Source organism: Acartia tonsa, chromosome 5, assembly GCF_053477335.1.
Source record: "Acartia tonsa isolate MP-2025a chromosome 5, ASM5347733v1, whole genome shotgun sequence".
Lineage (NCBI taxonomy): Eukaryota > Metazoa > Arthropoda > Copepoda > Calanoida > Acartiidae > Acartia > Acartia tonsa.
Window position 1 is genome coordinate 33,493,307 of NC_137264.1, and position 16,293 is coordinate 33,509,599.

Here is a 16,293-nt window from a genome sequence, read left to right on the forward strand (position 1 = left end):
ATATATAATCACCTTTGACTTTGCTTGGACGGGGATGACTGTGTCTTTTCCATTGACTTCTAAAATAGTTTATTTTATTTTCTCGTATTCATTCGAATCCGGTGGATAGGAACCGGTTCTCATCCATACAAAAAAACTATGTCTAGCATCGTATTATATCCAGCTTTCTACGAATATAAAAATGTACAATCATAAGATTAAAACTAGTTTTTTTTTAGCCCCGAGGTGCCGAAGGCACCGGCTAAAAAAACTCAATTGTACATTCTATATCCGCGGAAAGCCGTTTATAATACGATGCGAGAAATAACTATTATCATATTGCTAAGAACAATGGCGTTAAATCATGAAAAATCGGAACCGGTGCCCAAAGTTTTATAATCAAGTTATCTCATTTACTGGCTTAAAAACTTTGGGGGCTTGTATTGAATCATATATGGTTAGTTCATAATAACAGTGCTAAACCTGTCAAACAATAATTTATTCTACTAAAGGGGTAATATCGACTTAGGAGTCACTTTATATAAATACAAGGGGGGGGGGGGGGGGGGGTTAATGCAACCATCTAGTAATCAATGAGCAAAAGGCACTTAGAATCCATATTTTCGTTATGAAACTATCCTTATGAATATTACGATATAAACCTGGAAAACACTATTTGTTAGGGAGCCACTACTAGAACTTTGTTTATAAATGTTATATTTACCTGGATAACACTATTTGTTAGGGAGCAACTACTAAAACTTTGTTTATAAATATTACATTTACCTGGATAACACTATTTGTTAGGGAGCCACTGCTAGAACTTTGTTTATAAATATTATATTTACCTGGATAACACTATTTGTTAGGGAGCAACTACTAAAACTTTGTCTATAAATATTACATTTACCTGTACTACAACCCACTAGTTAGAGATGTAGCACAGTTTTAAACAAGAGTTCGCTACCCAGAGCAACCTATGAGCTACACGAGCCCCAGAGACGCCTCCTCATCGCCGCCGGAATTCCATGGTTACCGCAGTTCGAGTATAGCACGAGCTGAGGGAGTGTACGAGGAGACAGACTCCAGAGTAAACGATTTGATCAACGGGATCAGGGACAGAAGATCATATACTGACCAACGCCACCAGAACGATGTTGATAGAGACACGAATTGGAGTTATGGAGACCTGAGTGTGGCTGGTATTCAACAGCTGCGAACCTCCACAGAGCAATCAGTGTTTAGAAACGATAGTTTGGCAACGGTGTTTAGTCAGCATCACAACCTTCGAAGGACCAGTGAATGTCAGTGCCCGCCAGGACAAGCCTGTGACTGCGAGGTGTTTGCGACTGGTGACGAGGAACGGCCGGAGTCACGTGTAAGTCAGGCAACTGTTGTGGCGGCGTGTGACCCAACACAGCCGTTGGTGCCACCAAGGACGCCAACCCCGCCGCCAAGAGTGCCGACACCGCCGGTTGGAGTGCCGACATCACCAGCTAGAGAGCCGCCACCGCCGGTACAGCTGCAGGCAGGCCTGCAACCTTTGCCGCCGCCAGAGCAGCAACAGCCGCCGCCGAAGGCCAGTGATAAACGCCGCAGTAAAATGGCAAAGGCTCAAATAAAGAAACATATTGATGTTATTGAAAGAGTGACTTTCACCTGGGACAATAATCTGGTGTTTATAAACCCAGCTCATGTCCCAACAGCCCAGGCTGAAACAATAAACAGTGAAGTTCATACATTAGTGAATGAGTTATCAAATGCTGTAGTGTTTTTCAAAAGCAATCCTTGTGATGAGTTCACCGAGGATGACAGCATCAATTCAAGCGAATGTCTGGCACACTTAAACGGCCTCAGGAAGCAACTGTGGGAAGCCCAGGAGTTAAGGAGGAAGGAGGATGCAAGGATACAGCCGCCCCAGCCGCCGCCGCCATCTGAGAATGTCGCCGCGGTAAATCAGGCGTCCTCTGTACACCGGCAACGCTTAGATTATGGTTTGAAGAATTTGAGTGACAACACTATGTATGTGACCAGCGCATACAAACAGTTGATGAAGTTAAAGACGAGAGCCACCAACGAGATCAAAGGAGGGGAAACCTTGTTCAAGCAGGCTTCGGAGCAACACAGAGACTTCCAAAAGAAGATAAGTGACCTGTTGAAGTGTGCAACGAGTTGCGGAGATTGCAGTGCCGTAGAGATGTTGGACGAAGCTGAGCAGAGCTGCATAAATGCCCAACGAATGGCCAGAGCCCACCTTGATGTGCTGTATGACGAAGCTGGACTTGCGCCTGGAACTAACGATGCTGGTGTCAACAAAGTCAAGCTCAAACCTCCCACTTTTAGTGGTGAGTCGGGTCACGGCAACCTTGACTTTTACAACTTCCAAACACAGATGGATCTATTCTTTGAAACAATGGGTGGATTCAACGAGCACGAGAAATACCTAAAGCTTAAATTTGAATGCGTGGTTGGCATCGCAAAGGACTGTATCCTCAACCTAGAGACGTACAAGGAAGCCATGGATCACCTGAAGGTAGTGTACGGCAAGCCTGAACTGTTATTTTCCGCGAAATCAAGCGAAATCAAAGCCTGTGGATCCTGCCCGGATAACTTGTTTGAAAAACGCAGCTGGCTAATAAAAGTTGAGCAGAAGCTTGTAGCACTCACCAAGCTAGCTACACAACATAAGATCCTGGATATGTATGAGTCGTCACCGGTATTGGCTGTCCTGTCAGGTGCATTGTTGAAAGATGACCTCATTGAATTTCACAAGATTCTGTTGGCTGAGAAAAGAACTGACCCTGGTACCAGACAGACCAAGTCTATGATGATCAAGACCCTGACACAATTTCTGCAGACCATGCTGTGGGAGGTCACGGCTAAAATAGATATCATGGTGACGTCTGGCACACGTTACTATGACAGCAGCAAGTCAAGGAAACAAGTCACATCCAAGTACAGTGTGATGCCAGCAGATTGTGAGTTGAGCAGTGATGGTGAAGGAGTTGTTAATACGGCCGCCCAAGCTATTGAAAGTTCCGCCGGTTCCGCAAAAAGCTACGTTACCGCTGAAGCAAGTTCAGCTGGTGCCGATCCGGCTGCGGCCAACAACGGGTCCGTGTCCCACGCCAACAACAAGGAAAAGAAGAAGGCTAAAGATAAAGACAAGAAGACAAGTGGAGATGCTGCTGCCGCCATTATGATGAACAAGAGCAGACAGGCGAAACAAGTTAAGTGTAGATTGTGCCCAGGTTCACATACATCCCTGGCGTATTGTGAAGTGTTCCAAGAAACTCGTGTCAAGAGAAGGTTCGGTAGGACGGTGAAAGCAGAGGCATGCTACAGATGTCTGAGATTAGATGCCAAGTTTGACATGAAGAATAGGGAGGCCTGGTTCAAAGAACACGAACCGTACTGTGACAGCAAGTGGATCTGCAATGAAGGAACCTGTAAGGACAAGCCAGATGTGTGGAAGAACCATATCGCCATCTGCACCTATCACCTGGAAGCCAACATGGAGAAAGAGGCAGAATTTAAACGTTCCCTGGATGAGAAGCTGCTACCAACCGATGTCAGGTTTTTCTTTGCCAGTTATCATGCTTTGCCTGACAAAGGTGACAGAGATGTATACGCGAGTTTCGCCGCCAGCGGCGGCCGAGGTAAAGTTGATGACGTCATAGTGGAGCCAAGTATACAGAACCAGCCCATATACATGTTGCAATATGTAAAAAGAACCAATAAATGAGTACCGTAACGGCCTCCAAGTTAACTTTAAAAGCATTGTAGTCCATTAAAAGTTTGGGCTTAATTTGATATTATTAAGGCCTGGAATTAGCTGAGCCTGTTGAGAGTGGATCTGCCCTCTTTATCTCTAGTGGAGAAGCTTGTTGGTGCCCCTCGTGACGGATCAGAGGGAAAGCTTGAGCACAAAGAACCATAGGATTCACCAAGTGGAGCAAAGAACTTGGAACCAATAGCGAAAAAGGAGATCCTTCGCTAAAATTAAGACTGAAATTCTGCCACTGTAACACCGATTCATATGGAGTTATCCTCAAATCTGGCTTGTGGTCTGAAGTATTAAGTCCTTGACTGCCGTGGAATTGTTCTGTATTGATTACTGCTGTGGATATTTGCTGTTGGTTATGTTGATGAGATGATCTGATAAGCCTGTAGTTCTGGAAATTATTAAGTGGAAAGAGCTGGATTCGAGAAGTAAGTTTTACATTCTTTGACTAATGAACCATTGGATTGTTTTAATGAAATGCACTATTCTGAAAAGCCCGAAATCAAAATAAAAGACTTTAAAAAGAAACTAACAAAGCAATGCAAATTTTAGTATTTTAACTCTGTATTATACTTTATTGTTTTATTTGTAGTTCATTTATAACAACCTAATTCTGTGATTTTATTTTAGGTTGTTTAAAACCGCTGTATTCTACCTGAATAAACGAGTATTGAAAGCTTCATTGATTGTTTTAATGGCAGTTGTTCATTCTGGGACACCTGCCGCACTGCTACATCTCTAACTAGTGGGTTGTAGTACATTACCTGGATAACACTATTTGTCATGGAGCCACTGCTAAAACTTTTTAAATAAATATTATATTTACCTGGATAACACTATTTGTTAGGGATCCACTACTAGAACTTTCTTGCATCATTGTACTTCCACTACTATGCATTCCTTCTTTACCTAAACAAGTAAAGATTAAGATAGCATATTTTTACCCTCCTTCCCTAAAATCAAAAAAGGATTGAGTGACAGAACGACATTGATATTTTTTTAGATAAGATTCTAAGAATTAAAAAGATCAAACTTTACTTGCCTTCATCTTGGTTGTCAGCTGTTTGTTGATCAGCTGATGTTACCATGACGTCATCGTCAGCTGTTATAATGCTGCTATTTGTGCTGTCTGAATATAAAGAAACTAATATAGAATTTCTATATAAACAAGGATGACAACATCCATAAGTAGCGAAGCTCAAAAATTATGAATATATATCAGGAAAAATTACTATAAAGCAGTGTCATACAATAAACATTAATGTTGATAAAATAGGGAAATCAGAAAACCTTTAAAATCACGCAACCTTAAAAATCATGAAAATTTAATAATCTAGGAATCGATCTAGCACCGCAATTTATAGACAAATCTTAATGAAACTTGATAAAAATATGTAGAATATGAGCATATTCAATCCCTGATATTTTCAGCCGCAAATCCTGAATAGGAATCGAGAAAACAACAGAAAACCTAAAAATCTAGGAATCTATCTAGCACCCCTATTAATAAAAAAAATCGTAATAAAACTTAAGGAAAATATGTAGAATGTAAATTTAAGCAATCCCTGAAAATTTCAGCCCATTATCTTAAAGAGGAGTTGAGAAAATCAGGAAAACATAAAAATGTAGGAATCGATCTAGCACTTTAAATAAATGTTATGAGAATCTTCGCTAAAAATTTCAGCTGTTTATCTTTTATAGGAGCCGAAAAATTCACGTTTCCCCAACTTTGTCTCAGACAGACGGACAGACATTTCGAATTAAAGAGTATCTTCGCTACTAAAAACTGTTGGCCATTGTTCCTTTTTATAAATGCCTGCTATAAGAATTTAAGTATTTTGTAATTTAACGCGAAAAAAAAATAATTTTCAGGAAAGTGGTTGCATACCTTGTTCTAAAGCTGCTATGCTGCTGTTGCTGCTTTCTTCCGCAGTTCCGCTGCCGGTTCCTACCAGCTGCAAAATCTCTATGGAACTTGGACTACTTGACCGCTGACGTTCGCTGCCCTGAAAAAATAAAATTAGTAAAGTATATCTATAGGCTGTATGAAAGGTTCGAACGAATTTTTTACTAATCTTTGTGTTTACTTCTCTTTTACACATTTTAATATAATTGTTCTTTTTAAAACTAAAATGAAATTAGATTAATATTACTGTGCGGACGTGATTGTCCATGTTGATAGCACTTTGCAAGTTTCACAATTTTCAGATTATCGAACAATGTGCGTTAGTTCGTTACCACAAAGTACATAGCATGCACAGTAACCACTTCAAATTTTTTGTATATAACAAAAAAGGGGTGAAATGGCCCATCTAGATACATTATGTCTATTTGCTTGACTAGGCACTTAAAGGGAAACCGCCGTATGTTTACCTGTGAAGATTTATCTTCATGTTGCAGTATGTCAATGCTATTGTCAGATATCACAGATATATCACTACTTGAGTCAGATCTAAAAAAAAACAATTTTCAACTTTTTTTTTGTAAAACTTGTGACTTTGCTCCTAGCCATCTAGAGGCTATGCCATTAGAGAATAAACCACATGTTACAGCCAAGTTGCCCCACATGCTACCCCTTTTTGTTTTTGTCATTTTTCTTTCGTTGAGAGTTGGGTAGTCTAAACCCCCAATAAAATAGTAGAACCAGTCTTTATATTCCATGAGAACCACAATCCTGTCGGTTTAGCGGTTACTGAGATCTTAGGCTTCAGGCAGACAGGCATCGTAATTCTTTGTATTAGAGTTTATGTTTCTCGATTTAAAGAAAACACTTAAAAATAATAAAAAATTTACTTTCGTAAGTAGGTCCTCCTTCCTTCCAAAAAATCATATAAAACGTACCTTTGATTTGAACCAGATTTCTTTCCCTTTCTAGAAGATCCTGTACTTCCTTTCCTAAGAAATACTTATAATAAAGTATCCATTGAGATAAGAAAACTTTTTATTATTTGTACTTATATAGTATATACCTAAGAATAGATAGATATAATAATAGGACAAAACAAAAAATGGGGTGAAATAAAAATAAAAGGGAGTGTAAAATAACTTTAAATGTAATGCAGAATTTTAAAATAAGAACATCTATACCTAGATAATTTTACCTAGATAAATGTTTTTAAGAGATATTTTAATTACAACACTAAAAGTTTTGCAAAAAGTTTTAAAATACCAATTGCGCGGATTGTGTTAACAGTAGAAAAATGCTACCTATGCATTTCGATAGAACCATCAAAGGCTTTATAGTCTGTGGTTGCAACGGACCTGGCAACAATTGGCAGGAATACAATTTATTCTTAAACAAAGACAATTAGTTATTTTTTTGAGTTCAAGCGTTGATAAGACAGACAATCAGACTGACACACCAAGTAGTGTAGCTGCGCTACAAAAAAGCACACAACGGTCTAAGGGTGGAAATTTGGCAAAAAAGTCATGATCAAATTTTCTTATTTTAACTTGATATTATTGATTTACATACCCCAGTCCATGCATAATGGACAAGGAAAAGAAAAAATAACGTTTGGAACTAAGTTTTTTTTTACTTCAAAGTTGGGTCAAATCAATATTTTTTGAAGGTCAAAAATCTACTTTTCATTTTCTACCTAGATATGAGAAAAATTTTTTTTTTGCATAAATATCTATTAAAAACTAATTTCGTTCATATTCTTTACAAATATATATACCAAATCAATAAATAAAAACATTTTTATTATATATTTTACCTTAAAAGTGTTAATTTTATGCTTTGAAAGTAAATTTATGAAAAAAATTTCGTCATTTTTTTACTGAAAAATTTAGCAAAAAAAATTAGTTTTCCTCATTTTACTCCTAGTTGCGCTACCGACCCCATACCAAACCATGTATGATTCTAAATTTTGAGAATATAATGCAACTTTAAGTGAAGTTTCCAGAGTGGGGTCGGTAGCGCAACTTTAAAAATTTTTAATCTGAAAATTGCCTGTAAAACCTAAATTTGAGGGGGGGGGGGAATTACAAACCATAACAGCAATCTTAATTTCTCTGTTATTCCATTACTATTAAAGATAATTGATTAAAACTTTTTAAAATTAATCAGTAATTACTAGAGGAACAATAATTTTAAAGGAAAACCGCGACTTACCCGCAGTTCCCGCAAAAAAAGCTGCCGCCCGCAGATTTAAAAAAAACAAAACATTTATTGCATATAGGTCATTTCTTTTTTGATTTTAGTGTTTAGGGAAGGTGTTTGCAACTCTAGTCCTTAGAAGGAAAGTGCAAAAATGAATTTTGTAGTAGCGTAGCTACTTTCAAATTCGTAAAGTCCGTCAGTCTGTATGAATCGATATGTAAACATCGTGAATTTCTTTGCTACGTCTCAAGACGGTTGAAAGAAAATCTTTTTATGAACATTATCTGTACAAACAACCATCTACTGTAAGATTTATTTGGTCCGTCGGACTGTTGTTAATTCTCTTACAGACATAAGATATCTGTAGGGAAAATTTGATCTACTAAGCAGTTTTATTTTGTAAGAAAGCTGATTTTTTGGTGAGTGTTAAGCTCACCAACAAGCATCCACTCATTAGTTCACTTGGTCCCCTCATCTGTCTGTAAAACTCTAAGAACATTAAGATTTCAAAGAGTAAATGTGTTCGTTTCTTCTGTTTTTTTTTTGTAAGATATGTTATGATTTAGCTGGCAAATACTGTTTTAGTCTATTACTTGGTCTACCGGTTTTTATTTACTGTTCTAAAATGAATTAAATTTTGTTTGATATCAATTTTATGATGGTTATCTTATTTTTGGTTAGATAGGAGGGGGGGGGGGAGGTGGGACATAGATACAAAAAAATATTTTGGTCAGTTATGAGAATACTTTTTTCCTTTTAAACTCAGTATAATACCTTTAAAAACAGTAAAATTTTAACTTCTGGTTTGGTAGTAGAAGGGGGGGGGGGGGGTGGCGGTGTTGGCCCCTGTAGGCCCTTGAGGGACAGTACTAAATTTAAGGTAAACTATACAAGTAGAAAAATACACATAAGATACTTTACAAAAAAAAATAATCAATATCTTTAATGGGAAGCTCGATTATCCAGTCTCAATCTTCATTTTCTTTAAGTTTAAAACGACCTAACCTCTCTTAAATAAATTATAAATATTAAAAAGCAGTTGTAAGTGGATAGTAAAAGGTGTATTATAATACTTTTATTTAAATATATCACTTTTTTTATTGACTCCAAACAGCCAAATGAGGTAGCAAATAACACGGCGGAATTCGGCGGTAGACGGCGATTTCGGCGGGAAATCCCTATTATTTATTAATAATCGTTAATCTAGGGTAGTAATTGAATCAGGTTAAAAATTTGGTTCAATTATCTTTAAAAATAACAGAGTAGTAACAAAAATTATATTTTTAAAATCACCCCTTTTTGGTTACCCCCCAATCACATTCCTGTGCACGCACCTATACATGACCAACTTTAACAAGTTGCCTAATGTAATATATTACTCATAACTTTTTATTTTCATAAATTCGGACTGGTAGAAGTGTAAATATTTAAATTTGATTAAAGCTATACCAAATTTCCACTAAACCCCTTAAATAGACCATAGTGAAGCATGTTTGTCTACCTGTACGCTTGTGGAGGTACTAGGTCAGGAAGGCTTGATACAGATTCTTTAACCTCATGGTCGTGGATATCAGCTTGCACATTCATTATGCTTCCTAAATCATTTTTATTAGCAAAACTACTCTATAATTTTCTTTGTCTGTCCGTCAAACTGTGCGACACACTACATGGACAATGTAATTGTCTCGGCTACCAATTTAGATAGGTATTTTTAAAGACTAACAAAAGAGCATCCAGTTAACAATTCAATAGGTCGTCCGTCCGTCTATCGGTCAATCTAATAGTGTTATTCACAGTCCAATGTCCCCTCCTTCCCTGAGAAATAAAATACTGAGAGTTACGAACTGACAAATATAGTAATTGTGAGTAGTTGCTGCCAAAACTAACTTTTTTTTTTACCTGAGCTTACTTTTCTGTTGTTCGTACTTTCCAGCTGATTGTTCTCTAGCATTGTTAGCAAAGATTGCTCTGGGATCGAGTCTCCACCCCTAGGTATTAAACAAGGATATATACATACAAAAATCATGGAATGGACAAACGGATAAAGTTAGTTAAATAGCAGATGTTAATTTGCCATAACAGAGAAAAGAAAGTAAGAAGTGAATACCTATGCAAAACCTCAAACAAAAATCACGAAAATTTTGTCTTTAAAAGCAAGACAAATAGTCAGACAAAACAATCTATAGTACCTATAGATGCGCATAAATTTCTTAATTCAAAATTATTTGACAAAACATTGAATAATATAAAAGTGCCTAAATGAATTTATATGTCAAATACTTGAATCAATGAATTAGCTGATTTAGTATATTTTACTGTATTTTTGAACAAAGCAAAGCATTTGACATGTTTTGTGCAAATACATGTTTCAGGGATGTTGGGGGATAATAAATGATAAATTAATATTATTCATCCCCAATCAACAAAATTAACCCTTCTGAAGATTAAACTTACATTTACTATTGAAAAGTTTGAACACCACTAGTTTGGAACCACCCAATCAAAATACAATAAAAGAACTCAATGTTTTATGTCAACAAACAAGATTAGAGCTACGCGATTTGGTACGACTGTAATTTACAGTTCAATGTCTCCTTCCTCCCTGACATATTTAAAGTAACTCCAAGTTTTAATAAAATCTTACTTATTTGGCGATCTTGAAGTTGGAAGTTGAAGAGTGGAAGCAATGTCTAAAATTTTATTCAATCATCTTTAAAATTCCAAATTAGGATGACAAATATTAAGAAGAAAATTAAGGTTTGCTACTAAAAAGTAATTTATTGTATTTAATGAGATAATGTTGCTATTATCATATTCAAAATAAATACAATAATAACCTTTAAAATATTTAAACACTAGTCTCTTATTGGACATAAAATGACATCCAATAAGAAATAGGAATAAAAATATGGGAAAGAAAATTATTTTTTTTCAAAATTAATTCTAGGCATATTGGAATAATAAATATAGGGGAAAGAAAATTATTTTTTTTCAAATTTATTTCTCTTCATACTGTAATAAATATTATTTTTTTTAAATTTTACTATCAACCAATAAGATATAGGCATGTTATCATAAAAATTTAGAAAACAATAATTTTTATTCCAACATTATCAAAATTAAAGGAATTGACAAAGAAATAATATTTTTTTCCAAACTTTTACTACCTCATGCCTATTTCTTATTGGTCAACATCAGAATTTAAAAAGAATAAAAAATTTTCCAACATTTTCATAATTATAAAGTCTCACGTATTGAAAAAGGAATTTAAAAAAAAAAATAATTTTTATTCCAAAATTTACTACATCATGCCTATTTCTTATTGGTTGACACCAGGATTTTAAAAAAATAATATTTTTTCCAACATTTTCATAATTATACAATTTCATATTTTAAAGAAAGGAATTGATAAAAAAAATTTTATTCCAAACTTTTACTACATCATGCCTATTTCTTATTGGTTGACACCAGGATTTAAAAAAAAATAATATTTTTTCCAACATTTTCATAATTATACAATTTCATATTTTAAAGAAAGGAATTGATAAAAAAAAATTTTATTCCAAACTTTTACTACATCATGCCTATTTCTTATTGGTTGACACCAGGATTTAAAAAAAAATAATATTTTTTCCAACATTTTCATAATTGTACAATTTCATATTTTAAAGAAAGGAATTGATAAAAAAAATTTTATTCCAAACTTTTACTACATCTTGCCTATTTCTTGGTTGACATCAGGATTGTTAAAAAAATAATATTTTTTCCAACATTACACAATTAGGAAATTTCTTATTTTGAAAAAGGAATTTATACAAAAGAAATAATTTCTATTCCTAACTTTTTCTATATTATGCCTATTTCTTATTGGTTGACTAGGATTAAAAGAACATAGTATTCCAACATTAAAAAAAAGATGCAGCTAAATTATTTTGGGGTATATTTTTTGTTACAGACAAAGCCCAAGCTTTTTCTGAGGGGGGAGACCCCCCTCAACCCCCCCTTCCCCTGAGGGGGGAAACCCCCCTCGACCCCCCCCCCTGACGCTCACAGAATCTTTTAAAACATTACACTTAAAACTAACATAAGTTTAAACATTCAGGAAAACTCGACTTATAGAGTAGGTTTGCCAAACAAAAATTTTATAAATACACAAATAAGTCAAATTAACATTTATTTTAGGGTAAACATTTAACAAAATAGATATAAAATAACCAGTTGATTTCTTCATGTGTAATTTTGCAAGCAGACACCAAAATCGTTGCCACATCTCCAAGTGACTTTTACATAATCAATAACAGGCAGAATGGAAGGAAGCTAATTCTCCTAAAATATAACAATTATTTTGATAGGTTGGTAATAAAATCTATTTGTCTTTCTATTAAAGCATTAATCTTTGCAATTTTAAAAACACAAGTTTAATATTTATAGGACAATTATAACATGTCTAAGTTTGTTAATATTGATGTACTTACCAACAGAAAGTCCGTCAGGCAGACACACGGACAGACAGACTTACGGACACAGATTTACAAACAGACAGATGTGGATAAACAGTTGTGAAGTGACATACAGACGAATGAACAAACGGGCATTAATTATAGAGAAGCTAGATTTAACAAAACTTACCATGCAAACTCTCGCAGCAAAAAATGGTAGATTCAAGTTTTCTGACAAGCCTAAAATATTTTATATAATTATATTTCTTATAAAAATATTGATAATAATAGCTGCGCCCCCAAGCTTCCATGTACAAAGAATGGACAGAAAAAAATGGCCTAAAACCATCCCAGGACCTATGTAAAGCTAAACTGAAAAAAAAACCATTCGGACCAGTAATTTCTGAGATCATAAGTATCAGACAAAAAACATTAATACTTTATGTAATAGTTCAAGACATTAATAAAGCTTCCCTGAAAATTACAATTTAATCGAACAAGCATTTTTTTTAGATAATTAGCTTCAGGCTATATAATAAAATAACACTGAACAAAATACCTACGTTTTATCTGACATAACCTCCGCCTAAATTAATGTTCAAATGATTACTAAGTTAGAAAATATTGTCGTACATTAAATTAAAGAACTTTATAGGTCAGCTGAATCTTAGTTTCCGATTTTGTATGTGTCACCGTCATCTTATCTAAATATTTACTACTAGTTTAAAAAGCTTCAAACTTCTAAAAAAAATCAAAATTTAGTTTTCACAACTATTTTTACGTTTTATTAAATGGAGTTCCAATTAAAAAAAGGGAGGACTTATTTTGGGCAGGGGGGGGGGGGCGTTGGGGATTAATAGAAAAACTATTATACCCCCCCCCCCCTTTCTTTTCAGCTTTTCCCTTTGACTGAATTAGCTGACATTAGCTTTTGCAATAGTTAGGTTATCTGTCGTACAACTTTGGAAATCAGGGAACAAACGGGTAATCAATTTTTAGTTTATCATTTTATTTTCAGAAAAAAGGGGTAAATATAAAGATTTCAAATAATTAGCTAAAATGAAAAATTAAGTTATTTTTATAAAACAGAAAAATTTCATTGTTACAAAAAGGAAGGTATAAAAAATATATTTTTGAAGAAAATATTTATCTTTTGAAGAGAAAGAGGGGAAGAGATAGAAATAGCATGTGAGTGAGTGAGAAAAAAAGAATTAGATGAAGTGGGGGGGGGGGGGTAAATATATAAGTGAAAGAAGAGAGAATGAGACGGGGTATGGGGAGGGAGGGGAAAAGGAGACAGACAGAAAGAGAGAGAGGAGAGGGAAAGAAAGACACAGAGAACCAATGAACGTACAGTATAATTACCCTTGTAATATGTATTATTTCAGTTTTGAGTTTTTAAGACAGAGTTTTAAATCCAACAAACCCAAGTATCGTATTTTAATAATATTGTTAATACAATAAAGGTCATTTAAAATCATTTCATCAATATTAAGGTCAAGTGACAAATATTTTAATTTCCACCTACTTCGCCCCCACAGGGGGGGGGGGGGCAACAGTAGACGGACAATTCAAATTTTTGATCACATGACCAAATTGTTGAAATGATTTTAAAATCCTTTATCGCATTCACAATATTACGAAAATATGATAAATAACTATTATAGATTTTTTCTCTTTGAACCTTGCTCTAATTCCTAAAATGTAAGTTCCTCTCGTTATTTTCCCCAAAAAACTAATTGTGATTGATTTATTGCCTAAAGCTTCAACGGCCGGAAGACCAATGTCGGCTTCTTCCTCTGGCTGGGAAGAATTTGGACCGCGGCATTCTATCACCATGTTAGACCCACAGTTTATACAACAAACCTATAAATGAAGTGTTTATTTGAACATTTCTAGGGACTGGAAAAATCTGATATGGATTATTTAATTTTTACTGTGAACTTAATTGGACCAAAGGTTTGCAGAAGGAGAAAAGAACAATGGAATATTACATAAGTACATCCCCAATGATGATAAAAAAAAGTATGAAATTATCATCTAAAAAGTTTGGACTGATCTAATCAAAATTTTAAAAAGGTATCAAAAGTTTTTGGGTCAACAAATAAGATAACGTGGTTTAAAAACGTATGGCACCAGTTCAATTTACAATTTAATGTCCCCTCCCTCCCTGACTAAACATAAAGTTTCTTACCTCTAAAGTCTTCTTTCTAGATCTATTTTGTAAATTATCCTGACTAAACTTGCTTTGACACTTGATGCACTGTAGGAAGGTTAATCCCTGGTTTCCCCTGGCTATTTGTTCAAGTTGACCGGCCGTTACAGCTATAAATCTAAACAAAGATCATGTTACGATACACAGACTTTATATAAAATTTGACATTGCTAATCATTAATAATGTTCATGTTTAGTCATCAACAGTCATCAAATGATCAAATCAAAGTACAAAGCACAAAGAGCTGCTTCCTACATAAGTCATAAAAGCCGCACTCAGTAAATCGCAATTACCCAACTAATATTGTTTTAGAATTATACTAAAAATTAGCCGCTGATAGCTAAATCAAAACTGTCTACATTTTTGAACAAGGTAAAGCCGCCAGTTTGAAATCCAGAAAAGCCCCTTCCTTGAAGATGTTTATTTAAAATGCAAGTTGTCCTATCCAAAAATGCTTTACCTCCTGAGGCTGGCTCGGTTAATTAGCCCTAAATGATCTTTGATATTAAAATTTCTAATTACTTGGAATAGCATTGTTCAGTAAGTATATACATTCTTTCTCTCCTTCCTCTTTTGACTGTGTTGAATAGGAGATGTAACCATACCAAGCCATCCACACATCTATAATAATTATGTAAATATAAGGGTGTTGAAAAAAACTAATCTCTTACAATTAAAACCGTCTTAAGTAATTGAAATCTTGGAGATAGACCAATCTACAAAATTTCAAGTACGTTCTTCATTTGTAATAAAATATGCATTCTCTCGGTACAGCAAAATTCTTCACAATGCACATTGGGGCAAATCAACCAAAAAGGGGATTTAATTATTTAGTACCCTTAAAATTCATCTCACAAAAATTTCATTTTATACTTTTTTGTAGGTAATTTAACAACAAACAAATTTGCTTTTATGTTTTTTTCTGTCATTTGAAAGGAACATGGAGATAAAGGTCATTTTATGAAGGTAGATAGAAAATTACCAGATTAACCCCTCCCGAAAATAGCCCCCCTTACCCTATCCATCTATCTATCCATCAATCTATCCATCTATCTATCCATATATCTATCCATCTGTCTATCCATCTATCTATCCATCTATTTATCCATCTATCTATCTATCTATTTATCCATCTATCTATCTATCTATTTATCCATCTATCTATCTATCTATTTATCCATCTATCTATCTATCTATCTATCTATCTATCTATCTATCTATCTATCTATCTATCTATCTAAACCCCGAACCACTTCATTATGCAATCTACATTTTCCTGGATATTTTGTCTACGGTAGACCATAAGTGTACAGCTTTACAGTACATTGTTTCTATTTGTTAAAGCAACACGTATGATAAAAGAAAAAGATTCTGTTTAAAGTAAAATGCTTATATTTCAATCAAAATCTATATTTTTGTATTTTTTACCGATCCACTTCATTATGCAAATCAAAAGAAAATCAATGAGAAAACGTTTGTTTTGCCCTTTTCTCCACTTTTAAAAAATAATTCTGATAAAATAACAATTTTTTAAGGGATTTATGCATTAATTATAATGAAAAACAGTTTAAGGTAGATTTTATTGATTTTTCTAAATAAGAAATAATTGAAAAAAAGAAATTCTATCCCTATCACTTTAGAGGACAGCTGCCGACCCCCAGTCTTATGGATGAAGCTAAATACATGTAAAAAATATAAATTTGCCTGAAAAGTATACAAAAATGTTTTTTGATGTGTTAAAAAAATCCATTTTAAAATCTTGATTTTGAG

The 16,293-nt window shown here is 34.4% G+C and overlaps 1 protein-coding gene and 2 long non-coding RNA genes across 3 annotated transcripts in view; 1 reads left to right on the forward strand and 2 right to left on the reverse strand.

Moving 5' to 3' along the window:
- The window catches only part of LOC145319972 (uncharacterized), a 172,549-nt gene that overhangs the window by 10,122 nt on the left and 146,134 nt on the right, over nucleotides 1–16,293 (reverse strand). The window contains exons 19-30 of the mRNA XM_080162382.1: nucleotides 15,046–15,144; nucleotides 14,502–14,640; nucleotides 14,065–14,173; nucleotides 10,513–10,558; nucleotides 9,768–9,856; nucleotides 9,370–9,463; nucleotides 6,605–6,658; nucleotides 6,137–6,215; nucleotides 5,652–5,769; nucleotides 4,806–4,892; nucleotides 4,590–4,672; nucleotides 13–59 (exon numbers count right to left, since the gene is read on the reverse strand). Of these exons, the coding sequence (XP_080018508.1) occupies nucleotides 13–59; nucleotides 4,590–4,672; nucleotides 4,806–4,892; nucleotides 5,652–5,769; nucleotides 6,137–6,215; nucleotides 6,605–6,658; nucleotides 9,370–9,463; nucleotides 9,768–9,856; nucleotides 10,513–10,558; nucleotides 14,065–14,173; nucleotides 14,502–14,640; nucleotides 15,046–15,144 (1,044 nt within the window). The remainder of the gene's footprint in view (nucleotides 1–12; nucleotides 60–4,589; nucleotides 4,673–4,805; nucleotides 4,893–5,651; nucleotides 5,770–6,136; nucleotides 6,216–6,604; nucleotides 6,659–9,369; nucleotides 9,464–9,767; nucleotides 9,857–10,512; nucleotides 10,559–14,064; nucleotides 14,174–14,501; nucleotides 14,641–15,045; nucleotides 15,145–16,293) is intronic.
- Nucleotides 3,818–4,445, forward strand: LOC145319329 (uncharacterized). Its single transcript, XR_013879812.1, has 2 exons — nucleotides 3,818–4,191; nucleotides 4,394–4,445. It is a non-coding gene; the product is annotated as an uncharacterized LOC145319329 (long non-coding RNA).
- Nucleotides 12,030–13,105, reverse strand: LOC145320323 (uncharacterized). The gene is made up of 3 exons (XR_013880161.1): nucleotides 12,871–13,105; nucleotides 12,498–12,547; nucleotides 12,030–12,194 (listed from the first exon to the last, which is right to left on the reverse strand). It is a non-coding gene; the product is annotated as an uncharacterized LOC145320323 (long non-coding RNA).